At 28.7% G+C, this 20,483-nt stretch overlaps 4 protein-coding genes and 1 long non-coding RNA gene across 8 annotated transcripts; 3 read left to right on the forward strand and 2 right to left on the reverse strand.

Annotated features, from left to right (window-relative positions):
- Positions 1-84: 84 nt before the first annotated feature.
- Positions 85-5,342, forward strand: armi (probable RNA helicase armitage). Of its 2 annotated transcripts, none has more exons than XM_031986112.2 (7): positions 85-233; positions 313-1,161; positions 1,714-2,593; positions 2,928-3,784; positions 3,975-4,544; positions 4,620-4,865; positions 4,942-5,342. In XM_031986112.2, exons 2-7 carry the CDS (start codon positions 343-345, stop codon positions 5,281-5,283), a joined length of 3,714 nt encoding a protein of 1,237 aa, XP_031841972.1. In that variant the 5' UTR covers positions 85-233; positions 313-342; the 3' UTR covers positions 5,284-5,342. The 2 variants fall into 2 exon arrangements, with proteins under 2 accessions (XP_031841972.1, XP_031841973.1); XM_031986113.2 differs by having other exon boundaries at positions 2,931-3,784.
- A 140-nt stretch (positions 5,343-5,482) lies between these two features.
- eIF3e (eukaryotic translation initiation factor 3 subunit E) lies at positions 5,483-9,216 on the reverse strand. Of its 2 annotated transcripts, none has more exons than XM_076364620.1 (9): positions 9,016-9,216; positions 8,839-8,955; positions 8,515-8,676; positions 8,192-8,314; positions 7,882-8,114; positions 7,686-7,803; positions 7,357-7,568; positions 6,787-7,024; positions 5,483-6,025 (listed from the first exon to the last, which is right to left on the reverse strand). In XM_076364620.1, exons 1-9 carry the CDS (start codon positions 9,103-9,105, stop codon positions 5,996-5,998), a joined length of 1,323 nt encoding a protein of 440 aa, XP_076220735.1. In that variant the 5' UTR covers positions 9,106-9,216; the 3' UTR covers positions 5,483-5,995. The 2 variants fall into 2 exon arrangements, with proteins under 2 accessions (XP_076220735.1, XP_031841975.1); XM_031986115.2 differs by having other exon boundaries at positions 6,761-7,024; positions 9,016-9,215.
- A 1,860-nt stretch (positions 9,217-11,076) lies between these two features.
- On the reverse strand, positions 11,077-12,602 carry LOC116431155 (chondroitin proteoglycan 2). The gene is made up of 2 exons (XM_031986198.2): positions 12,436-12,602; positions 11,077-11,554 (listed from the first exon to the last, which is right to left on the reverse strand). The coding sequence occupies exons 1-2, from the start codon at positions 12,440-12,442 to the stop codon at positions 11,247-11,249; spliced, it is 315 nt and encodes a 104-aa protein (XP_031842058.1). The 5' UTR covers positions 12,443-12,602; the 3' UTR covers positions 11,077-11,246.
- LOC143174187 (uncharacterized) lies at positions 11,455-12,837 on the forward strand. Its single transcript, XR_012997922.1, has 3 exons — positions 11,455-11,588; positions 12,033-12,171; positions 12,271-12,837. It is a non-coding gene; the product is annotated as an uncharacterized LOC143174187 (long non-coding RNA).
- A 1,105-nt stretch (positions 12,838-13,942) lies between these two features.
- On the forward strand, positions 13,943-19,329 carry Gen (XPG-like endonuclease). 2 transcript variants are annotated; one of them, XM_031986195.2, is made up of 7 exons: positions 13,943-14,776; positions 14,847-15,055; positions 15,136-15,412; positions 15,743-16,029; positions 16,106-16,267; positions 16,338-16,503; positions 16,572-19,322. In XM_031986195.2, the coding sequence occupies exons 2-7, from the start codon at positions 14,898-14,900 to the stop codon at positions 17,832-17,834; spliced, it is 2,313 nt and encodes a 770-aa protein (XP_031842055.1). In that variant the 5' UTR covers positions 13,943-14,776; positions 14,847-14,897; the 3' UTR covers positions 17,835-19,322. The 2 variants fall into 2 exon arrangements, with proteins under 2 accessions (XP_031842055.1, XP_031842056.1); XM_031986196.2 differs by lacking the exon at positions 13,943-14,776 and having other exon boundaries at positions 14,905-15,055; positions 15,156-15,412; positions 16,572-19,329.
- The last annotated feature ends 1,154 nt before the right edge of the window (positions 19,330-20,483 follow it).

A 20,483-nucleotide genomic window follows, 5' to 3' on the forward strand; every position in this document is an offset into this window, starting at 1 on the left:
TCCGGAACTTTGGGCCATTCTCCAGGACAGAGAACATCGGAGTCTCAAGATTCAGAATTAACCTCCAATGGTAATCAAACATCAAAAATTTTGAATCAAATGAAATCAGAATTACAAGAGCAAAAGCAACAGAAACGTTTACTTCGAGAGTTACACTTAAAACGTGTTCAGTCGTTGAAGAAAGAACTGGATTATATTAAAGCAACGGAGTGGAGATATCAGCCAATTGATCGGTACCGTATCGACTATCAACATTGTTTCTATTGAATTGAAAGTATTAATAAGAATATTAATTGAAAATAATATTTGTAGGTATATGGATAGGAATAATAGAAATTGAACATGCTGTCATTAATATATACTTTTATAAAATATATCATAGGATATAAGTTATCTAGTAAAAATGATACTGATGAAATCAGCAGCGTTGTAGCTCGTATTGAGAATGCTTATGAAAAAGATATAAAGGGAAATGAGTTCTTTAATAAAAATGATTGTTGTTATAAGACTGGAAAAATTACTCTTATCACCACTGATTATGTCATGGTTGATAGTTTTTATGTATGCGATGCAGCAAATATCTCTACAGTAAATAATCTTAAAGTGGGCGATAAAGTTTATTATTTGAGTTTAAAAGAGGGTTATGAAAATGAACATAAAATAAAAGAGATTATATTTGCAACAGATGATTCATGGGATAATGCAATTACAAAGTCTCAAACAGAATTTATTGAAACACAAATATCAATTAAATCTATGATTGGGAAAGTATTGACATGCAAGAACCGAGAGTTATTTGTTGAACCTAATAATATTTGTGTCAATTTAAATAAAGTGCAGTCGGAATTTGTTCCTGTAATTGGAGATTGGTTACAGATAGAAGCAGAAATAAAAGTTAATAGTGAAAGTTATGATTCACAAGAAGAAATCTTGCAGATAAGAAGAATAAAACCTTTACGGTCGAAATTGGATATTGGAACTATATCTAGTTATGACTCGGTCAAAGAAATTGGTACTATTGGAAAGGATATCGTATTTAACAAAAGGATATGTGACTCCGGTTATATTCCTTGCGTCGGTGATAAAGTAATTAGTGATAGCATTGAAAGTGATCAAGGGTTTTATACTTGGAGGTCATTAACTGTAGTTCCAATGGTTCAGGTAAGTGTTAACTGAAAAGTGTTCAAAGTATTAATAATATTTATAATAATTATTTTTTAAAGAACTTGACCAATATGAGAACTAAAAAAATTAATTTATTATTTACAGAAAAGAATACAAATCATAATAAAATTTTTACTTCTTTAGAGATTTGCATTTTTGGAAGAATATAAAAATAAAACATTATAATGCTACTTGGAGAATGTTTTAACAAGTTTATATAATCAAAGTAGAAAACATTATCTTCTTTTGACTTTTTGTACCAATAAAATTGCTTAAAAAATTCATTATACTCACTACTTAAGTCACTTTATTCAATTAATATTCAACTATTTAGAAAAGTTACTAGGGGTAATTTTTGTAACATTAACAATAAGTAATCTAAACATGGTTATAATAAATATCATGTATCGTGTGACTTGCAATAAGTACATTATAGTTGAACATAATATAAGTATAGAAACATTTTTAACATAAAATTATTAAATTAATTTTTTTCAAATAATTTAATCAATATTTTAATAAATCTATTAGAGTAATTTGTCTTTTTAGGCTTCAAAAAAGCATACCCTGCCAATGTTATGGAAGGCACCTTTAACAAAACAAAATGTAAATACGCTCACAAAAAATAAATGTGGCATAATAATCACAAATAACTTAAATATCGATTTAAATATATCAGAAGAAAAGATTGTGACTGTTACGATACAAAATGTGGGCAATACTTCTCATGTATTACAAAAAGGTTGTTTTATGATCAAGAAAGCTCAGTCGCAATTAGAATTAATACAGCCTAAAATAGATACGATTTCAGTACTAAATCCTTCTGATACTTTAATTTATACATTTAAATGTAAAGCAAAATTTGTTGGTACAAGTGAAGAATTATATATCTTCAGTTTTAAAGATTTTGAAATTGGAAGGATCTTTTATATAACAGTTAAACCTAAAAATATACATAATAAAGTATATTCTAAGAGCAGCAATATTAAAACCAATGGATGTCATATATCAGATTTGGGTGACTGGAATCAGTCAATGTATATTCCAGGCGTTCGTTCATGTAAACCACCATCGTTCATTAAAGTACGCAATGTGATGTTCAAAGTTCCTAAACATTACTGGGACATAATATTGCAATGTATAAATGATGGAAAATCCCAAACAGAATGTACATATGCTATGGGGAATGCTATACCTATTCTATTAAGTAAACTTACCTTTCAATCGTACAAAGATCGTTTTCACGCTTTATTATATTTAGAAGAAATTGCTCAAGTAATAAACATGCAACAATACAGCATTGAAACCACAATTATGAGACCATCTGGAGAATATCTAGTAATGCAAGTACCTGGCCTTGCTGAGAAACGTCCATCTCTAATTGTTGGTGACAGAGCTATAGTATCTTTTAAATGGGATAATTCTCAAGGTATGTTTACAACTTTTAGTTTCTTATTTAATAGAATCCGATAATTATTTTCATTATTTTTTACGTGCTTCAATTTTATAAATAAATATCTAATTTATTTATTTATTTATAATTATATTTACAATAAGTATGCATTAATAATAATTAATGCATAAATATAATTATAAATATAATTAAATTTTTCTAAAAATATAATTGTGAATCGTAATGTATAAAATGAAAATTATATTTAAATATTATATTTAATTATTATATATAATTATATAATTATTACAATTTTATTATTATATTTAAATTATTTTTATATTATATTTAAATTATATTATATTTAAAGTAGGAAAACGGAAGTATGAAGGGTTTATTCACAAAGTTACAAGTTCAGAGATTTTTTTGAAATTTAATGAGAAATTTCATCAGGAATACAACTGTGAGGACTGTCAAGTAATGTTTAAATGTTCACAATCTGCTGTGCAACGTTGTCATAATGCTATTAACATGGCTACTTGCCGTTTGGGTTCTAACTTTTTATTTCCCACTCATGTGATTGAAAAAGATTCTCAATTAAATCTTGAAGAAATTGAATTATTAAATGAGACAATACCAAAACAGATTATTCATCAGCGGACTGATTCCATATCATCGGAATCTTCTTGTACAAGTACTAACACATCCATGAGCAATAAATCTAGTAATACATCAAAGTCGTCTAAAAGAATGTCAGTTGTAGAAAGATTGTTTAATGTGAAATCAATAGAACAAAATTCAGAACTTACAACTACCTCTGCTATAACAATAAAAGATAATCAATCTATTGAAACTAACACAGCAAAAAATGAATCGAGAGCAGGAAAGAATGCAGAAAACTCTACACCAATTTTTTCTGAGGATACTGAATTAGAACCATATATTTCGCAAGTTAGAAAAAGAAAATTAATTTGGTTTAATAAAAGTTTAAATTACTATCAGAAGGAAGCTGTAAGAAACATTTTGAGAGGACATGCACGACCATTACCTTATATAATTTTCGGACCTCCTGGCACTGGGAAAACTATTACTCTTTGCGAAGCAATTTTACAGATATTATCAACCATATCAAACAGCCGACTGTTAATTGCAACACCATCTAATAGTTCAGCCAATCTGATAGCAGAAAGACTTCTAGATAGTGGTGTTCTCAAACCTGGTGACATGGTATTTTGGATAAAAATGTATAACAGTAACATTATAAAAACTTAATAATTCTTATCGAATTAGACTTATAAGATTTATATAATTTCATTTCATTTCAACGAACATAAAAGATATCAACTGTCTTAAATGTGTTTTCTGTTATAAATTTTTAAATTAATTTAACTAAGAATTATTTTTTTGTTTTTAATAGGTACGACTTGTAGCTCATCATTGTTTGGGCAGTGATTCTATATCTGACAAATTGTTGCCGTACTGTGCTACTGCAGAATTAGCTGAAGAGAGAACACATGAAAGAACAAAGTACGATGGATTTGGACCAAGATTAAATTGTACTATGAGCACACTTGGACGTCATAGAATTACTATTGGTACATGTACTGCATTAGGAATATTGCATAATATAGGCTTTCCTCATGGACATTTTACACATGTATTAATTGACGAAGCTGGTCAGGCAACAGAACCAGAAATTATGATTCCACTGAATTTCATACATTCCGATTATGGACAAGTAGTACTTGCGGGGGATCCATTGCAACTTGGTCCAGTTGTACAAAGTAAAATAGCCAATACTTTTGGTTTAGACGAATCGTTTTTAGTAAGATTATTGCAACACTTTCCATATCAAAAAGACCCAAGTGGTTTTCAAACTAATTATGATCCTCGTCTAGTCACAAAATTAGTTATTAATTATCGAAGTTTACCGGAGATATTGGAATTGTCAAGTTCTATGTTCTATGATTCTGAATTAATATCACAAGTATGTATATCTGTAAGAATATACTTTTTAAAATTATATTTTACTACTCAATACAAATTTAATTAAATAATGTAGATATCCTCCAAAAGAAGCAAAGAAGCAAAACTTTTACGTACATTAGCTGCTGAATTACCGGAAAGGAAAGATTCACCACCGACTATAGTTTTTCATGGTGTAAATGGAGAGAATCGTAAAGATAATGACAGTCCTAGTTGGTATAACCCGGAAGAAGCCACACAGGTATATCTTTACTTGTTGAAATTATATAAATGTGGTCTTTCACCGAATGATATTGGAATCATAACTCCTTACCAAAAACAGGTAAAATATTTGAATTCTATTTAAATAATATTTATAAATTATTTCATATTTGATCTATTTTATTGTTTTAATGTAGGTTCTTGAAATTCGAGATTTACTTATGCAATTGGATGTGGAGTTACCAAAAATAAGTAGTGTTGAAGGATTTCAAGGTCAGGAACGTAATGTTATCATTATTTCAGTTGTAAGGTCTTCAAACGATTTCATAAATGATGATATTAAACACTCTCTTGGGTTTGTTGCGTGTCCTCGAAGACTCAATGTTGCAATTACACGTGCTCGTGTTTTAGTAATAGTTTTAGGATGCCCAAGACTATTAGCTCAAGATCCGTATTGGAGGAACGTGTTAAAATATTGTATCGACCAAGATTCTTACACTGGTTGCAGTTTTGTGTTTTCTGGTACAGAAGATTCATAGACAGAATTTATCATTTTATTTGACAAAACGACTATTTCATAATGACTTATAATAATATTAGAAAATCTTGAACATTTTATGTACATCAAGGTATTCGTTATTGAATTTTAAAATTACATTTCTTTTGTACACAGGATTTTATATTTTCCATCAATTCTTACACAGAAATAAATGATATCATTAATGACTACTTATAATATCTTTTCAAAATTACTTTATTTTTGAATATGTCAATTCATGTTTTTAATATAAAATGTACGATAAAGTTTTTCATGGAAGGTATGGATTTATACAGTTTTATGTTTTCAAAAATTCTTCCGCTTGTTCGATTACAATTTTCGCATTAAACATGTTTTTCCAATATCTATTACAAAACGTTCGATATGGAAAGTATATATTTTTTTTAATACAAGTATTTAATTCTCTTTTTTTCACATTTCTAAGTATGAAACATACGAATACATATTACAAGTAGTTTTTGTATCGCAATGTGTGCATATATGTATTCATGAAATATTCATGCAAATATATTTTTATTCATAGCATTTTCTTTTTTGTAAAATATATATGAATAAAAATATATTATTTTTACGAATAAATCTTTGCACGGACTTCCTTACGAACATATGCTTTGAGTGTTGATATTCTGCTTGTACTTGGAGATAATTCAAATACTATGTTTAATAGTATCGTTGAGAATTATGTCACGATATCATAAATCCAAATTCCAAGAATTTTGATACTGTAAAGAAAGTTTTTGTATAATACATATAAATAAGAGAATTTAAAAAAGTTAGATTCTTTCTTTTCGTGTTTGATTTAGAAATATAAGAATTACTTGATGAATGGACAATACCTTGTAAATTGTATATATACACCTGACCCTCGATTTACGCGAAAATCCGTTCCACGTAGATTTGTCTTACGTGAAAGAAAATCACGTAAATAGAGACTGTCCATATAAAAGAAAATAAAATATTAGAACGAAAAGCTGATATAGGTTTTACAAATACATATTTATTTCATACAGCCAAACAAAAGAAATAATAATGACATTTCAGGAAAAAAAGTACAATTTATTTGATTTGACTAAATCCAGATCACGCAAAAGAACTACTGCGTAAAAAAGGAACCTGCGTAAATTGAGGGCCGAGTGTATCATTCAATGTTAGTGTAATTCTTAATTTAATAGTTCATTTTTAAAAAGGCTAATAAACAAATATTAGTATAATACAATTCTCCTTTTATTTTCATTATACGAGAGTAACATATGCATAGGATACAGTAATGTTGTTAAGAAATTAATCTTGTAGCGATTAAAAAGAAAAAGTGAGTGAGAAATGATTGAACAATGTTGAATTAAAGTTGTTAATAAAAGATCATATTTCTTGATGAAGAGAATTATTTTGAATCAATAAGAAGACGGAAAAGAGGGGAAAGTAGTAATGCATGAAAAATGATTTTGAATGATACTAACCTTCCTTAGTTCCACACTATACTTACAGGGTCCTGATTTTTAGCTTTTAACTTGCGTTCAATTAAGTTACCCAACGCTTCGCTTCGCACGCTTAGCGTTTCTACTTTTTCAATTAACTGTTGATAAGGTGATGCAGGCTGTCCACCCATTACAACGTGACCTAATTTACTGTCTATTTTGGCATCTAATCTTGCATTCCGTATTAAATTAACAATCCAACATTCAGCTACATCTGCTTTCATATTTAATTTCTCTGCCAACATTCTGCAAAATAAATATATGTTGTAAATATATTGAAAACATAATTCTCATTTATAATGTACAGTAGTACCTCAATTTAAAAACCGCTCTACATACGAACTTTTCAACATATAAAGTTTTTTCGTACTAGAGTACGAAAAAAATAGATTTTGACCTTTATATACGAACTTAATTTCCAGAAACGAACCGTAATGCTTTTATAATCCCGAGTTATAATATAATAGAAAACTGAGTTTTGAGATACAAACTTTTCGACAATTTACCAGAATTTCAAACTGGAATGAATGAAGTTCGTAAGTCGAGGTACCACTGTGCGTAAAAATATGTTACTGTACCCAATACTGATACATTGATGAATACGACAGAATGTCTCGAAAATCATTAATCGAGCATTCTCAACAAATTCACCTAATAATGCAATTAAGAAAAAGTCATTAAATACAACTGTTTGACATTCTTGCAATTTTTGCCTTGCTCCATCAAAATCAAAATTGACATATAAATGCTCCAAAAATTCAGTAATTGGATCACGGTATGTATACGATTCCTGTTAACAAAACAAAAGAATAAGTCTTCACGGTATATATAATAATATTATTTGCGGTAGAATAAAATTTTCATAAAAAAATCTAATTTACTTAAAAACTGTTAAAAATTTCTTTACCTGTTGTATTACTTTTACAAGATCTTTCAATATAGACCGTCTAGAACGATTGACAATAACAGCTGCTGCTAAATATCGTAATATATGAGGACACGTTGTTTGAATAGCATTTAGATAACTAAAAATTATATATAAAATTTTTATTTTTTAACATGTTTGATATATTTACTTAATATGATAATAAAAATATACTCACTGGGGTCTATATAGAAACATTTCTATAATCAAATCTCTGCCTTTCACATGGTTGAAAAATACAAACAAACTCCAGTGGATTAACCATGTTCGTTGTTGCAATATTTGCAGAGAGTTCCCTATAACATTACTGTCAATATACTCTCTTAGTTTGTTTACATCTTCTAATGCAGTTTCCCAGTTTTGAACCAAAATTTCTGATGCTAATTTGCCCCAAAGAACATTTAAATAATTCTGAAAATTAACAAGAAATTGTATAAAAATATACTATTAATTTTTTTTAATTACTTTATGATTTAGCATTGTCATACCTTATCTGATGGTGGCATTATAAGCATATAAAAATATAAATATGACGTTGAGACAGAATAGTTGCCACATTCATAGCGATATTTCGCTAATTTCACAAAACTATCCATCATTTCGACCCTGAACTATCAACATGTAATAAATAAAATTATTATATTTTCATTATTTAAAAATCATATACAAAAATATAAATTTTCTTATTCAGTGGTATTAATAATTACATAGTACCGCATATTTAATAATTTAGTTTTAATGTTTATGACAGATTGTCACTAAGTGTTTTTTTAGAGCTTGTTTCATCAGAAGTTATTTATTATTGACTTACATCAGATTCTTGAGTCAGATAATTATTTAATGCTTTAGAATCTCGCATGTTTTCCATCTTCTTCATGACTTCTTCGTTATTCATAAGAGACACAACAACTGATACATTATTTTGTAAAATACCAAGTTCTTGGAGTACCTCCTGTCGACGTGCTTTTAATTCCTACAATGGAAATCCTTATATTTATGTCATTTGCAAATGTTTAGAAGGAAGCCGTAGAAGTGACTTATAAACATTTATGAATTTTCTAAAACTAGGGAGCACATCTTAATGAATCAACAATGGAATTTACTTCTTAGACTCATTTACTACACATATTTATACCTCTGGCACTTCCAAATTGGGGTAAAGCTGTTGTCTGATATCAATAGCGTAATCAATCATGTTCGTCTTACTGAGAATATCGAGCTTTGCTTGAAGCAACTCGTCCTCATCGTAAATCTGAAAAGTGTAATTGTAACCAAACTGCATATGGCTAAAAACATTTTTACTTTATTATACCTGTTTTGCAGATAAAAATTCCAGCAAAGGAAATACTAAATGTCGATCCAAATATTGACCTATACGTGATGTTAAATCGAATTTTGCCATTTTGGCTTTTAAAGAAACTTTAACGGTAACAATTCTAACCACAATATTGCAGTCAAAAAGGCTGACCACGCTTCTAATCAAAAACTATAAAAGAGATTGGACAGAAAACTACTATTGAAATGAGAAGATTGTGACAGCATTTCCAACTATTACCACTAGGGGGCCAAGAATAGAATTCAATTCTTATACATTTGTAATGCTATCGCGTGAATTGGATAGGCACAGTACGACGGTAACGCCGGGCAAGGATAGCTACAGCTGCGTTCAGTGGTCGAAGCTCATAAATTGAGAGGGAACTACGAACGGTTTAGCGAGAACATTATAGACACAGTATATTATCGTAAAACACTCAACGCGGACGGCCGAGTTGAGAGAAAGTTGGAAACCAGAGAATTATTATTTTCAGCTAGAATCATCTTTGGTTCTCACTTCGGCAAATTCGATACATTGTAAGGGGCCATAAATTCTCTTCAAAAAGTTGACACGTGTTACATCCGGTCCTCACTTCGGCGAATTCGATACATTGTTAGCTGTCGACGCGTTCGCTTTTACGAGAACATTATGTGTTTCTCTGGGTCCCGCGCTTTCTCTCAGCATATGCACATGGAATCGTCCGCGCATTAACCAGATCTCCTCTGCCATTGGGCCAAGGAGACTCGGAAGGAGAAAACAGGATCAAGGAAGAGGGGATGCGAGCCGACAACGAAAAAGCAGAACAATTTCAAAACTCGAACGTTTAACTACTTATAAAGTCAGAAATAAAACAGAAGTCAAAATTTCCACAACCAAAAGTATAAGGTTTATTTCACGCGCCACGAGCAGAGTACCTTAGTACTCCACGGGCACCTTACCCACGTAAAGTTCTCTAAATTTTCCCTAACCGCGAACGGCGTAACGCAACACATTTTATATTACATAATATTAACCATCATATTTTAATAAAAAATGTTATAGGTATTAGGAATTAGGAATTTCCTGAAATTGGTAATGTTCATTAAAAATTATTGGCTGTAACGTTTTTAAATAACATATAATTTTTTATTACAACTTTAATTGTGTTCAAACTCAGCCAATGAAATTAATGCAATATTGGGTATGTAATTAAATAATTATTATTTTGTCTGATATCGTAAGAACTCTATCACTTTAAGATGAAGGAAGCTGGTATTTATAAAATTTATTGAGATATGATAATGTGTTAAATGTTCCGTTATTTTTTCCTAGCGCGAAATCTACGAATATAGGAATGTATGGACGAATGTAAGTTTAAAACCACTATGAAGGAAGATCACTAGAAGTGGCGCTTGGATTTCATTGTATGTTACTCTACACATGTTTTATACTGCTAACTATGAAAACCTATGAACCACAGATTCATGCTGATAACTATTTACGTTCAGGGACTCTTTGTATTTTTGAAATTAAAAAGCAAATTCATTTATATTTTCATTTTAATAATATGTGGTAAACTGCTTTTAATTACTATTTTTAATCGTTCGTTAAAGTAAATGTTTCCCCTTATTGCGTACAGAAATATCAGTTTTAAAATTCTTACTTTAATAAATATTAGTTTTAATATTATTTTAAAAATAAAATTATTGTTATTAAAAATTAATATTAAAGAAAAGGAATGAATAAGGAATATACAATTTCATATTGTCTCATTAGTTTATTTCGACTCTTTTACAACAAAGGTACGTTAGCGAATAAATGTAAAGGTTCTTAAACAAGATGTTTAATTTATCATTATTTTAAACAAATTGTAAAAGAGTAGAAGTCTATTGTTCATAAAGTTAAAAATTTTATATAAAAAAGTTCTATTAGTCGAATCTTAAAAAGTTTGATTAAATGTTTGCTCCACATTTGGTTATTAAAAAATGCTTAATTCACATAAAAACACAACTAAAAGCGATTGCGGTTGTGTTAATTCAATTAGATTTAACGAAAAAGATTAAATGAGAACAACATTCATTCTTGCTGTGACTTATTTATTTTCTTACATATTTTGCATATCTAAATGTATGTTGCTACTAACAAATTTCGACGTCTCTACACTATTCGTAATTATTATATAAATATTATTTCATGTGCCGTAAAGTTTTTAAGAGCAACGTATATATTTATATTACAATTACAATTATTTATTGCACACTCTTTGCGGTAGAGGGGTTGACAGAGCTTGGGGTAGAAGTGGGATGGAGCACCTCACAATTATAGCGTTCGTCACGTATTGTCCAATCGCATACTTTTAATTCGGGGTTAAAATAAAGTCCAACAGGACATTCTAATAAAGTAGCTACGCCACCGTTGCATGAATAAAAGGTTTTACAATTAGCCGGGTTCGGAAGTAAAGTGACTAATGCTTCATTGATTGGTGGACACCACACGGCTTCAGAAACGTGAATTATGGCCGCTATGGCAAATACGGCGAGAAGGACCACATTTATTCCTGGAAATATAAAAACAGTGTTATTTAGTATCATGTAAACATGCTAATTTTTTGATTATATACGTTTTCATACGAATAGAAAAATCTTATTCTTCTATTTAATTGAAAATTCTTATATATCTCTGTATTTATGTATCTTTAAGGTTTGCCGAAATAACTTTGTATTTGTTTGTACATTGTATAATGAATGTATAGACGTGGACATATAATAATTAGTAATTTGATAAAAATATATACGTTGGAGAAACAATTATATACATGCCGTCATAAGCATTCGAACGACTAACATTTTGATTGCCACGAGAATTTTGAGCGTTTTGTATAATACTACTTATTCTTTTCTAGCGAAAGCAAATGGTGTTAGAATTAATTATTAGTAATTTGGAATCGCAGTTTTTACGTTATATTATTATTTAATTATTTACATTATTAAATATTTTTATTCAACACCAATCTTCTTATTGTAATTTTTTTTAAGGAATTCGGAAGCTGCAGTTATCGGTAACCACCATAACAGTTAATGCGTTAAACGTCGAAAATTTAAAACATTAAACTAATTTACATTTAAATGATGCTCATCAATATGACCATTCTCTATTCTGAGCTATTTTAACGAGGTAAATCAATTTTCTTAATGCTAATACAGGATAAAAGTAATTATACCATTGTAAAAGGTAACATAAGCTAATATTGGAAATTTCTATTATCAATCGTAGGTAAAAAAATAAAATTTTAATTGTTCGAATATTTAAGAAGGATACTGTTAATTCTACATTCGAGAAAACGTTTATTGGACAAGGATATTTGTATTATGGACCTCTCAGGAAAGAGGGGATGGAAACAAAACTGTAATTAAATAATTATTGCATGGAGAAACTTACCCTTCATAGTGTATTGTTTGTTACGTCTGTTCGTCTGAAATGCAACTGCAACAACTGATATTGCGAATCGATCCAGCAATCGTTTTTATACACGAGACCCAGATATTTTCCAGTATAAATCAGTGCCAATCGATAATTTTATCACATCTCACGCGATCTAATATCAATCTCAGAAAAATGTTGTAATAAAGATTATTTAAGAAAAATGTAAGAAAATTACTGTGCAATGTAACTTGTCTCGTAACGGTAGATTAGATTACTTAGATACCCATTTCCATGAAGGTGTCGAACTATTTACTAAGAAACTGAGGTATAAATATATTCATGATATCGTTTCATTTAATAATGAAAATGTTATGACAGTGAAGTATGACGGACATAGAAACAATTTGAAATAGTCGAAAATTCTTTCAAAAACGCAAGATATGGTCGCAATGATGAACAAATTGACGTAATCAGATAAAAGTAAATCAAAGACAAAAATTTCTTTCGTATAATGTTTACGGAAGTAAGCTTTCTTTCATAAAGACTTTTTCAATTTAGAATTGATACATGAGTTTCTGATTAAGATGAGACGAAAAGAAAATGAGTAATCGATAGATAAACTGTTTTTTACGTAAAATATTATTTACTAGATGGTACTTACGTGATGTAAACTTGTGAGTTCCTTTACAGTTAATTAATTATTAGGTTGCATTGGAAAGTACAGAATGTATTTGAAGAAATATTTCTGTTAGTGAGAGACAGAGACTTTTACATTATTAAATATATTATACTTTATTTAACAATCGTTTATTAATGTCTGATCTATTCGTGTCGGAAGCAACAAACAGGTTTCGAATATTTGATCTATTGAACATTATAAAATAATTTAACAAAATGAAAATGTTCAAAGTTAATGTCCTATCTAAAAGTTAAAAATGTCAGGACAATTGCACCAAAAATTGCAAAAGTCGAAGAAACGTTTATGAAATTGGCCATTTAATCGTTTTGGGCATCGGAAGATTTAGTTGTTCGGTATAGGGTAAGTCGAATACCTAACAAAAGGTAATTTATATTTGTGAAAGTAAATACACGTAAGAAAATTAGTTAAATAGGCTTCTGCGCAAGATTCGATATACCACTACAGGCAATTAAAAATACCGATATTTGATAATTTAAATGAGATCAGGTCACCTCACCCAGAATTATCCTATTATTGCTAATGTAATGTCCAATGAAAGTAGTTTCATTGTCAACGCATTTATCAGGTTATTAGGTGACTAGGGGCAACGCATGTTATTCTAGCCAACACAGGAAATTAGAGATAAGAATGAAAGTCGATTATGAAGAATGTCTTACGTAAATGGCAACATCTACAAATTATCGTTATTTTTAATATTAGAGAAAAACTTTTGAGGATGAAATTACATTACTCAAGGGGACAAATTTGACGCTGACAAACAACTATTTTTTCTAAGGCCATTTTCCCGAGATTTCAAGGTTACTGTTATTTTTTTTAATGGAACCGTATACTGTTTGTTCCATGTTCGTATAGAGATTGTGTAATTTCGAAAAATGGATAACATATCCTGTCGTTATCGTGGATTACTGACTTTAACACTAACACAAAAGCAAATTTCTTCAAATTGTATAATTGATGCAATATGACTTTAAAGTAATTAAATTCTGTTTTACAACCTTTACAAGAATATGAAGCAAATAATATAGAAAAAAGTATTTTTCATCACCACAGAGAAGTGATATTCAGTTGTGTGCCCTATATACTACTGCAGATAAGATAGAAATAATGCGTAATATCGTTGTCTTTTCTAGCATTAGAATATTATAAAGTTAGAATTAATATTTCGTTCGGTAAAACGACGTAATAATTACCAATTTTGTTACATACTTGGATACATGTTACTTAAATTTGGGAAATAATAAACTCTAGTAAAGAAGAACAAACGCAAATTAAATCAATCTAAGTCGATTTCTTCAAATAATGAGCTTTGTTTTTGAAATAAAAATAGTGAGTGTTCTATTATGTTTATTAATATTTTCTTGCATCCACTTTTATTTCAATAAAGTAATTTACTTCGAATAGACGCGTTGTGAAATACGCTTTAATTTCATTTATTAATACATATATTTATTAATTTGTTTTATTAACACTATAAGTTGGTATTGTATAATAAGTAAAAGTGATAATAAGAAGAGAAGTAGGGAATTTATAAATTTCTTCTACGATTTAATTTGTTGGTTATAACATCTGGTGGAGCTGTATAAGAAATAAGAAAATGTGTGTAGAACACATATCTGGATGTTTTGTATTCCTGTCGAATAAAGATGTTTAGTAAGAGTATGTTTTACAAAAAGTATGGAACTTCTATATGGTACAATGTCGAAGTCCTAACAGAAGCGTTCTCTAGATGGCGGTTATGACAGAAGTTGGTTGTAGAATTTGATTCAAAGTGTTTAAAATGGGAGTGAAAGATCTTTGGAATATTCTGTCGCCTTTATGCGAGAGAAGGCCACTGTTTGAACTTCAAGGTAAAACAGTTGCAATTGATCTGAGTTGTTGGGTTGTAGACAGTCAAACAGTCACAGATAATATGATACAACCGAAAATGTATCTCAGGTTCGTTTATGTCACATTTTTAAGACGATTCATTTGGATTTTAAATTAGATAAAATTGTATTTTATACTGTTTATTATAGGAATTTATATTTTCGAACAGCTTTCCTTCTTTTACAAGGAATATCACCTATTTTTGTCTTGGAAGGGAAAGCACCCACTTTGAAACACAGTACCATTGCAAAAAGGAATGATATTCGTAGTGGATTCAGGGAAAGGAAGACTGTACGAAAAGGAGGAAGATCGCAGTTTAACAGAATTCTTAAAGAGTGTAAAGAAATGCTTGTGTATATGGGTTTAGCTTGCATGCAAGGACATGGAGAAGCTGAAGCAATGTGTGCTTACCTAAATGAAGATGGGGTATATATATTTTTATATATTGATTAACACTAAACGTACCACAATTGGTTAAATGATCGGTTTTCAAATTTGATGAAAAATTTTGCATTTCCTTTCATTCATTTAACTTTATATCAGTTGTTATATTGTCTTATTAACCAGTTTTTTAAGTTTTATCTTTTTCTCTGTTTCTGTTTTTACTAAGAAAAGTTTATCGTTTAACTTGTTTATCTTTATTTTATAACCAGTTATTTCGCTGGTTAATGTAGGAATAGGTATATACAAAGTATTGGTACATTTAGTGTTAACATGAATTTTTCTTAACTTTGATTATAGTAAATATGTTTATAGATTGTTGACGGATGTATAAGTCAAGACAGCGACTGCTTTTTGTATGGAGCAAAGGTAGTATATAGAAACTTTTGTACAAGTGCTCAAGGAAATCGAGGTGGTTCTGGCGGTGCTGTGGATGAATATAGCTTAGAAAAAATAGAGAGATTATTAAATTTGGGGAGAAATAAAATGATAGCATTAGCTTTATTATGTGGATGCGATTATAGTGATGGTTTAAGTGGAGTCGGTAAAGAAGCTGCTTTAAAGTTGTTTAAGATTGTAGAGGATGAAGATATCCTTGAAAGGTATGTAAAATATAATAAATATATAATATATTTTTATAAATATATATTTTACAAATGTGTGGATTATTTCTTTTAGAATAAAAAGTTGGAGAACAGATAATAGTTTAGATCAAAAAGATGTTGAGTTACAAAATTCAAATCTATGTACATCTTGTGGTCACAGTGGTAAAGTACAGAAACATGCAAAGTTAGGTTGTGTAGATTGCGGTACTATTGTAAAGTGCAATGATTCTTACAGGTAAGCTTTTATTTATATTGCATAAGATATATAAAATGAATATAAAATTTCTTCAAACATATTCTTTTAGAGAGAAAAGAACATTGATATTAAATGAAATTTCTCTACGGAAGAAAGCCCTTCTGTTAGAAGATTTTCCTAATCAGGAATTGATAGACGAGTTCTTGATTAGGAAAGATCCAGTACCTAAAAAAGTAGATCTTCAATGGAAACAACCAGAAATGAATAAACTGATAGTAAGTCTTTCTATAAAACATTGAATTTTAAGTATACTTTGTAAACTTATAAATTTTTTCATAATTAGGATTTCATGGAACGACATTTATCTTGGGAGCCACAGTATGCATTTGAAAAAATTTTTCCACTAGTAACACGATGGCAACTTTTACATTTACCAAACATTTCTCTTGAAAATCGTTTATCAGTACCCGATTTATTTGTACCTGAGGCAATAAAAAAGATTCGTAATATAAGGTCAATTGCAAGTTATGAAATAATTTGGCAAAATGAACATGATATCATAGAAAAATTAAAGGAGTGTATGTCATTGGACAAAGAACATAATGATAGTAATATTGATACTTTATTTGAGTTAACTAGTATTGAACCACAAGTTCTGGTAGTAAAATGTTATCCAGAATTAGTGGAAATGTTTGAAAATGCAAGAAGCTTGAAAACAAAAAAGCGACCTACTAAAAAGAAGACAGAAAATGTTATAAATGAGGAGAATGTGGAAAAACGTAAAAGACGACCAAGAAAATGTAATAAAGATCCAGTAAATATTGGCAATAATAGGAAGATCCATGAATTTATTTCAAAAAAACCCCCATTGTTATTGGAACAATCTTTTGAAGAAATGAGCATTACACCAAAACGATGTAAAAAGGGGGAAAGGCAACGAGAGACCCAAGGTATTAATAATAAAATAAAACGTGGTCCTCAGTTTGATAAGGTGTTACAATTAGAGAAAGTAAATTCAAAACTGAATACTACATTAGATACAATGTTTAATGAACTTTCACCAGATGATTTTGTTAGTGACAACGATGACTATGACCTAAATATGACAGAAGTAATTGATACTATATGTAGTGAAAAAAGAGTTTTTCAGTTTAATAGTGTACCTACGAATGAAATAAATTTCAATACGAACAGTACTGAAGACTATAATCAATTTAATACAGTCGCTAATATCGAGACAGAACCTAAGGAATGTTATAAAAGTATTGTAACTTGTGATGAATCTGATGATGAATTTGCTGGTATTAGTGAATCTTACGTGCCACTTAATACGAATAATATCAAAGACTATAATCAATCTCATACAGTCGCTAATGTCAAAACAGAACATAAAGAATGTCATAAGAGTATTGTAATTTGTGATGAATCTGATGACGAATTTGCTGGTATAAGTGAATCTTATGTGCCACTTAATCAAAGATTATTAACATGTAATAATGTAGATAAAATTCGAGAAACTGTAACAGAAATAAATGACAGATTTAGTTTTGGAGTTGATAGTCTTATGAATGACACAAATTTAGACAATACACAAACTGCTGCGTAGGATATAATGTACAAGTAAAAGAGAAATTGTTATGAAATGATTTCAGATATGAAATTATTCAAAAAAATTCACACTACATTTGTAACAGTATTTTTCAGTGTCATGTTACTTCTATTTAAATAATGTTTATTGTTACGTTCATCAGAAAAAATTTTATAACTCATTCATAAGAATTTTGTGCAGACAGTCTGTACAATGCAAAACTTTTATTGGGTGAAGAAGTATTACATTATTGATTATGTTATCAATATGTAGTTTAATGTTACTATAAAGTACTTTTTTAGTAATATCTCACTAGTATTTTATGTTGCACGATTTTGTGGTATTTTATTTTTTTCTTATTTTTGCCTAATGATAAACAATAGCAAAATAAAATGTCAGTAAAATGTGATTTAATTAAAAATGCTTTAGATTACAACAATTATTTGCGACTATTTTAGAACACGGCAAATGATTCTTTAAGCAATATTGTACATACTTTTATTATACAAGCATCGAAGTAAAATTTAATATTTTATCGACGGACCTATTATATTGAAAACATATTTTGGTATATATGTAGTATATCGATTACATTAATCGTGTGATTCTTCTTCATTAGAAATGTCTGAAATGATTTGCAATTTACTGAGCATCTTATTATTCTGATAAATTATTCATTTTATACTTTATATTGATATTCATTAATTGTAACTGAGAAAGGTATTCGTTTTGATGCAATATCGAGTTGTCCGTTGTCAAGGTGTTAGTATTCTCAAAATAATTTTTATAAATATATTATCTTTGTATAAAATATGTACATAGTTTTAAAGAAATACTTTACTTTAATTATTTTTATACTATGAATGTTGTATTATAACTTTTTTTAAAAGAAATGAACTTCTTTTAAAGAAGTGACAATATGTAACGTAAAGATAAAAGTAGAGCGAAGAATTATACAATTATGTGATTACGATATCATTTTCTCATGTCATTAAAAGAGGTATTGTGAAGGTAATATCAGTGTGTTAGTGGTTTTTATTTATAATCGCATGATTATCCAAAAGTAAAATGAAATTTTATTTCATTTAGATCTTAATACAAAATTCCTTAATAGAGGAATCACTTTCTTTGTAAATGCTTATAAGAATCTATATTCGCATTAACAATTTAGTTTTACTAATTGGTCGAAATTTATTATATGTAGTTACATATTTTTTATTTTGTGGATTCATTTTTATATTCCTCTTATTATGTGCAAAACTTATTAACGATAAGTGCGTAATAATATCACAAAGATTATTAAATATTTTGTCGTATTGGTCAATAGTCTGTTAATACTTGTTTCTGTAATAATAATTATTTATTGCAATACATTGCCGAAATGACTATGGTGATATTTTAATGCTATCAATGAGATATCTGCATATTCATATATTTAACAGATTATAAGAATACTTTTATTTTATAAAAATAATAATTTTACAAAGATACTAATACATGTTACTTAAATATTTTTGTGTAGTATTTAATATCTAATGTGTAATGAATACCGAACTTCCTTTCTTCTAGTTCCTATATTAATAATTTCCATGACCTTACTTTAATTATATGAATACGAAAATTTTATTTGAAGAACATACACTTTAAATATCTCTAATTAGTATAATACTTTAAATAAATTAAATCGTATAATATATTTCATTAATGTGTTCTTTTGAGTCTCAATATAACAGTAAAAATATTTTTAATTATAAGTTACTTGTCATTCTCTTTAATAGTTTATTCATTAGAGTATTATCATATAAATACAAGTATCAAGTTCAATTTTAATCTTGCTTTTAATATCATTAAGTGATATATTTTCCTTAAGTTAAATATCAAAAATGGAATTTCATGTGAAATTCTGACAAAAAAATATGGATTATCCTCCTAAAAACTTTGACAATGACATTTTTTGTATAAGCATTGATACCATATAGAACCGCTCTTTTAAAGTAGGAAATAACGAGTACCAGAGCCATGGAAATATGTCGTCCATTTCTTTGAACCCTTTATGTAGAAATCCTACCTTTCCAAAGTAAAAGAATGATCTTTTATTTTTCATATTGTGCTTCTATACGCACTCAAAGGTACGAATTGATAATTGGAAATATAAAATGTCAAGTTATCCGACGATTTTGCTGAAACGTTGATAACGATAATGATATTGTCCATTCATAAAGTTGCATGGTATACGATAAGAAATACCATAATTTAGGCTAAACTATCTGCTTTCGTCAGCACAAATGTAATTATTGCAATATGCACTGGATTTTTAATTATAGTCAGTGGGCGATTGTAAATTACAATAAACTCCCCCCTGCAAAGAGAAAGATTTAAATTCTAGCCTGCCAATTTATATTTTTACAAGGGCTATAAGGAAACTATAATAAATAATATTGAAAATTACATCAACAATTTCATTTTGTTGGTATAGAAAAGGGTTGAGTACTTGTGAATATATTTCAGTTCTAATGTTTATATTACTCTTAATCGATGTTTTCTATAGACTTTGTAAAATTATTTATAAAATTAAATTATTTTGACGATGTCTCCTAGAGATGTTACTTTTTTTCTATGTGATTATAATTTTAGTAGTCAAATTTTTAATAGTATTCTTTGAAATGT

This window comes from Nomia melanderi, chromosome 2, assembly GCF_051020985.1.
Source record: "Nomia melanderi isolate GNS246 chromosome 2, iyNomMela1, whole genome shotgun sequence".
NCBI classification, from domain to species: Eukaryota; Metazoa; Arthropoda; class Insecta; order Hymenoptera; family Halictidae; genus Nomia; species Nomia melanderi.